General features: G+C 45.2%; 1 protein-coding gene across 1 annotated transcript; it reads right to left on the bottom strand.

The window, feature by feature from the left end:
• Positions 1–1407: 1407 nt before the first annotated feature.
• LOC119801503 (late cornified envelope protein 3D-like) lies at positions 1408–1710 on the bottom strand. The gene has a single exon (XM_038312139.1). It carries the CDS (start codon positions 1708–1710, stop codon positions 1408–1410), a length of 303 nt encoding a protein of 100 aa, XP_038168067.1.
• Positions 1711–6352: the final 4642 nt, after the last annotated feature.

The raw sequence follows: 6352 nt of genomic DNA, 5'->3' as shown, positions 1-6352 counted from the left end.
GAGCTGTATCTCCTGCTTCAATGGATACTTTGATTTTTAGACTTGGACAGTAGATGTCTAAAATTAAACTCTTTTCAGGTTTTTTGATTATGAAAGTTTGAGGGAATTCTTCTTCAAATTCATCGAATGCATGAGGTGAACCGTAGTCCTCTTTGTTTTGTCTCCCAGTCTCAAAAATCAAGTTTCTTCTCGTTTACAGTTTAATTCGAGTCGGGACCCTGTGTTATTTCTCTGGCTCTCAGAGTGAGGCGCTCTCTTATTCAGTTGCAGGAACATTATTTTAACCCGAGCAACACCTGCCTTTCACAGTTTAGGACATGGCAGGTCTGTGTGGAGGTTGTAGCTCCCAAGTATTGGAGTTGGGACGGTGTAGAGTGCCAAAGCCATAAATATTTGCCTTTCAAATTGTCCCTATTTTTACTAGTGACAGCATTTCTCCACATCTTTCCCCTAAAAATCCCCTTTTATAGACTCCAGTCACCGGATAGACTAAATTCCAAACCTCTGGCAGCATCACCTACTCTTGGCCTTATTAAACAATTATCTAAGGTTTGCTCCTTTTCCTTGGATCTTCATATGGTAATTGTATTCGCCACCCCTCCATTGTTTTCCTTCCTCTGTCTTGTCTGCTTATGCATATATGCATGTGTGTATGTTTGTATTTATTGTTTGTTTTTTTGTTTGTTTGTTTGTTTGTGTATTTTGCTAGGAGCAGAACCGGGTCTCACACATGCGGACAAGCCAGGAGACCCTAAAGCTTTGTATTCAATTCTTCCTCTGCCTAATGTCTATGCCTTTGCCTCATGTTTCTGACTGCTTTGTAATGAGGACCTTAGAAACAGCTCATTAAAACAAATTATCACAGGTTAGACATTTATGGTGTAGATCAGGATCCTGTCATGTTTCAGAAGAAAAATCTCTTTCAGAGATTTCAGAGCACCAGCCAACAACAGACCATAACCTTTTTTCCCTCTTATTCTGTGGTAAGACTCTCTGCAGCCCTTCCAGAAGCAGGCAGAAGTGGTAGCTTCCATTACTTCCTGTGTACAACTAAAGATTTGCCCCAGTGATGGTTGTAATGGTCAAGGAGCTAAGGATTCTGGGACATGCCCACGGAAGTTCAAGAGTGGCACAGACTGGAATAACATGAGATCCAAGCAGTTGCAGGGTGAACATTTTATTTTTGAATTGGGTATGTATAAGACATATGTAGTCTTCATCTGGAACAGGAGTGGGGACTAGGGCACCCTGGACAACAAAGAGGAAGAGAAGTCCCTAGGAGAGTCAGAACCCTGGGGAGGTGGAGTCAGCAGAGCCTTCCTGAATGGACAAGTCAGGGTGCGCTTTCCTTGGCCTTCCGGATTCTTGTTTCCTCCAAATTCTCTTGTCTCAGCCTTGGGCTCCAGGTCAGCAGCAGCCCCCAGAGCTGTGGCCACAGCCTGAGCCCCCAGACTGCTGACCACTGCCACGGTCACAGGAACTGCCACGGCCACAGGAACTGGAGCTTCTGTGCCTGCACCTGTGAGACCTGCGCCTATGGTGGCTCAGGATGCAGCCTCCCTCAGAGCTGGGGACACTGCAGCCCCCAGAGCTTGTAGCACAGCAGGAGGAGGCTGCAGGCAGACACTGTGCTGTGCTCTTTGGGGGGCACTTCGGGGACGGGCACTTGGGAGGAGGCTGGCACTGCTTCTGGTTCTGCTGGTAGGACATCTCGGCAGGAGTCAGTCTGGGAAAGCAAAGCAAATGTCTTTAGGCCAGTGTCTCCCTTGGGAATGGTTTCATAAAGCCCTGCCTGCTCCTAAGACTTGCTGCTCCCTGAGCTGTGATCTCTGCAAAGACAAAGGGTATCTGGTCTCCATGACCTGCAAGCCACTGCCTTCCTCTTGCCCTGCTGGCAGGAGGGAATTCTGATACTCTGGTGAGCTGAAACAAATACAGGCAATGGGAGAATGGCTCCTGCAGAGTTCCCTGGGCAGATGCAGACTCTCAGGAGAGCGCAGGGAATGCTGGGAGCCAGGACTCTGCTGTGTCACAGGCTCTGATGAACCCAAAGAGGCTCCTGTCTGTGTTCTCCTCCCTGTTCCTTGTCCCCAGCAGGTATTCTTCCTGCTGAGTTCTCAATAAACACTTCTGCCTCCTTCCCAGTCAAGTCCGGTTTCTCTTCTCTGCACACCCTAGATGAGTCCCTCTCCCTGGTCAGGTACTCACCAGATGCAGCAAAGGCAGGAGGAGAAGGCTGAGCTGAAGAGGCTGTGGATGAATGGTCCAGGGCAGCAGCCCTTTTATCCTTGGCAGGCTGTGATGCAGAGCCCAAGCATGCTGCTGCTTTCCCAACCAGGGAGTGACAGAGCCAGCACCATCCAGTCATCTTCTGCCTGTTATCTTATTACAATTACCATCAGCAAGGAACCAGGAAGTTTTGATGGCTGTCTGACGTCTTATTTGAGCCTGCTTGGTGAGGGGGACAGGGAGGCTGCTCTGCCACCTTTGCCGTTTTCACTCAGTTCATATTCTTTAACACAAGCTCTGTGCTGTGGTCTTTGCTAGGAAAAAAAGCCATATGATGGCTTACTATAGTGCTTTCTCATCTTCCGTAGATCACGATGTATTGGGAAAGAGATGAAAATATTAATAAACCTACTTGTAAATACAGAGTCAAATATCACATGCCAAATGCTGTAATCTGTCTATATATTATATTGCCAGTCTTGAGTGCATGGTTTTTGGTTTGAACCTTACTTCACCCTCTATGTAAACCAGCGTATCCTGCCATATCTGGATGCTTCAGGGAGCATCCTCTTGACCTCTGGTGATGAGAAGAGTAGGTGAAAATGTTAAAGTGTAACCAAGACTTTGTCTAGATGATAGGGATCTCTAAGAAAATCTCATGGTACTCAGAAATCTAATCAATCGTAGTATTTCTGGGGAAGAGGGAGGTTGAGCTGAATTAACATTTGTTTGAGGTGAACAACTTAGTAGAATTTACAATATTTAAGACTGGTCTACTTGAATGGTCTGGGGCTTTCCTTATTAGAGTGTACTCTGTGTTACCTACAGTTTCAAAGAAAATGCAGGTATCAAGAATATGACCAATAGGGCTGGAGAAATGTCTCATCAGTTAAGAGCACTTGTTGCTCTTGCAGAGGACCTAGCTTCGTTTCGAGCACCCACATGGTTGTTTGTAACCGTGTGCAACTCCAGCTCCTCCAGGACGTCCAGTGCCTCTCTGATCTCCATGGTCTTGAAACATACATGTGGCTAGCACACAGGCATACATGCAGACACTCGCACAGAACAAAATAAACCACAAAAACCCATGATCAAAATGCAATAATTTATTTAAATTATATTTTAATTTATGTAACATATTTAAGATTATTTGACTGGTTATAACTCTTTGTAAAATGTACAGGGTTAAATGTTTTCCCACTGTCTCACTCTCTTATGACTATAAGAGACTAAATGACTGGTTACTTGCTGTTAGAGAAAAAAAATATTTCTTAAAAGAATCTCTCTCTCTCTCTCTCTCTCTCTCTCTCTCACACACACACACACACACACACACACACACACACGAAACTATCAGGAAGGAATCTCCTCATGAAATGCAAGTCCTCTTCTGTAGTGTTTCCAGTTATTTCTACCCATCTGTGGAATCTTTTATCGTGGAGAAGGAACTGTCCCACCCTGCACACAAAAGGCATATGTGAACTGCACCACAGGGTTCCTGATGGGAGAGGTGCCATCTCAGGGAGAATGGGCATCTTGAGATCCAGAGAAGACAGCAGCAGCTCAGAGCCTGATCCACACTGATGGACTGGGAGGAGCTCTTGACTTACTAACACTCATGGGTGTCCGAAGGTAGGCCTGCAGCCTTTCAGGCTGACCTTCTTGGTGCATTCTGCCCAGTTCATATAATTTGTAATTCAGTGGTGACTCTTTCCTTCCAGGTGAGCAGAACTAACTGCCAATTCAAGGTTTTCCTGTTACAATAATGAGGTTTACTTGATGACACTTATTTGAGTCACATCCATGTAAAACTGGAGGAGAGAGACAGACAATAAATACCATAACTCTTGTTACATGTCTGAACAATCCACCTTTATAAGGTGCACAGTTTTTGGTGCATTCAAAAGCTATAATTACCACTAATTTCATAGCAATTTTAAATCTATAAGAGAAAACCATACATGTATAACCTTTTGATTGCTTTTTGCCCCACAGGACACTACGGAAATGATGAGACTCAGGAACAAGAGCCTTCTGGTCTTTTGTCACTTAGTGTATTTTAAAAACCTCTTTCAGTTATTGTTGTAGGAGGTCGCTTGTTTGTTCCCAGCTGCCCAGACTCAAAATAATCACACAGAAACTATTAATTACAATACTGCTTGGCCTTGTGCATATTTCTAGCTCACTCTTATCTCTTAAACTAACACATTTCTATTATTTTATATTTTATCATGAAGCTCGTGCCCTATCGGCAAGGTTCCAGATGGCAGCTTGTGTCTCTCTCCTCTGGCAGCTCCATGGTGTCTTGCAGACTTCACCTTCTTTCTCCCAGCATTCAGTTTAGTTTTCCCCACCTGCTTCTGTTCTGCCCTGTGCAGGCCCAAGACCGTTCCTTTATTAACCAATGGTATTTACAGCATACAAAGGGGAATCCCACATCAAATCATTTCTTAAAATTTCTTCTTAAAAGGGGAACTGGAAAGATGACTCTTAACAGCACTGGGTGCTCTTCCAGAGGACCTGGGTTCTAGTCCCAGCACCCACAGAGTGGCTCACAACTGTCTGTAAGTCTGGTTCCACAGTATATGACACTGAGACCCTTTTCTGGCTTCCGCAGGAACCAGGCATGTAAGCGGTGAACAGACACAGGCAGACACACATGCACATAAAATAAAAATTCAAAGAAGTTTTTAAATGTGGTTTCTAAAAGGTTGTTCCATGTGGAGATGAAGCTACCTGGGCAAATACTTTTGCAATTTTGCTTTCCAGAGTTGTTCCTGGTTCCATGGCCCAGAAGTGAACAAGTGGGCTACAGCTAACTGTGGTTCTGCAGATGGTAGAGAGCGCCACCTTCATTGTCTCCTTTCAACTTTCAGTAAAGGCTTCGTTTGTTCTTCTTTCTTAGTGTCTTGGCAATGTTGGTGTGAGCTTTGCTTCCTTTTCAGTACAGTATCACAGCTACATATTTATCTTTGAGTGTTCTTTCAGCTGCAGTCCATAAACTTTGACATGGTGGTTTCTCCATTATTCTCATAATTTTAAAAAGTGCCTCGTGAATTTCTTCTCTAATTTATCGATTATTTAGAAGTATGTTTTTGTTTTATAAATATTTCTGAAATTTCCAGTTTCCATTCTGTATCCCCACCCACTTGATACTAAGTATGGAACCTAGACCCTGGGGCATGCTAGGCAAATACTCGACCTGTAAGTGACATCTACGGACCAACTTTCACATTGTTTGCTTTTTATTTGCAGACAACACACTCAATTATCAGTGCTGGTCTTAAGTGTGCAGTTTTTTTTGTCTTAACTTCCCAAATAGCTGAAACTTCAGACATGCCCCACAGGCACACATGCACCACAGGCAGACATGCACCACAGGCAGACATGCACCACAGGCAGACATGCTCCACAGGCAGACATGCCCCACAGGCAGACATAGCCTACAGGCAGACATGCACCACAGGCAGACATGCTCCACAGGCAGACATGCACCACAGGCAGACATGCTCCACAGGCAGACATGCACCACAGGCAGACATGCTCCATAGGCAGACATGCATCACAGGGAGACATGCTCCACAGGCAGACATGCACCACAGGCAGACATACCCCATAGGTAGACATGCACCACAGGCAGACATGCTCCACAGGCAGACATGCTCCATAGGCAGACATGCTCCATAGGCAGACATGCACCACAGGCAGACATGCTCCACAGGCAGACATGCACCACAGGCAGACATACCCCATAGGTAGACATGCACCACAAGCAGACATGCACCACAGGCATACCCCACAGGCAGACATGCATCACAGGCAGACATGCTCCACAGGGAGACATGTCCTACAGGCAGACATGCACCACAGGCAGACATGCCCCACAGGCAGACATGCTCCACAGGGAGACATGCCCCACAGGCCTGTCTTCTTTCTGCTTTTGAACTCTAGCTTCAGTCTTACTGGGATGGGAGGAGACACACTGTGTGATCTTTTAGAAATCTAGTTATACTTCTGTTTTGGAGCAAAATTAATTTTTTGCTGCAGAATGTTCCACAAGCATTCTAAAATGTTTGTGATGTCTGCGAAAGATTGGAATGATTTCCTTGGTGGTTAGTGGGTA

The sequence above is a fragment of the Arvicola amphibius genome, chromosome 14 (genome assembly GCF_903992535.2).
Source record: "Arvicola amphibius chromosome 14, mArvAmp1.2, whole genome shotgun sequence".
Taxonomy (NCBI): domain Eukaryota; kingdom Metazoa; phylum Chordata; class Mammalia; order Rodentia; family Cricetidae; genus Arvicola; species Arvicola amphibius.
Note: the sequence above shows the minus strand (reverse complement) of the source record. Positions and strands in the feature narration are given on the sequence as shown.

What these genes read in the sequence shown, in the direction of transcription:
- LOC119801503 (XM_038312139.1), bottom strand. Translation starts at nt 1,710, where the DNA reads ATGTCCTACCAGCAGAACCAGAAGCAGTGCCAGCCTCCTCCCAAGTGC.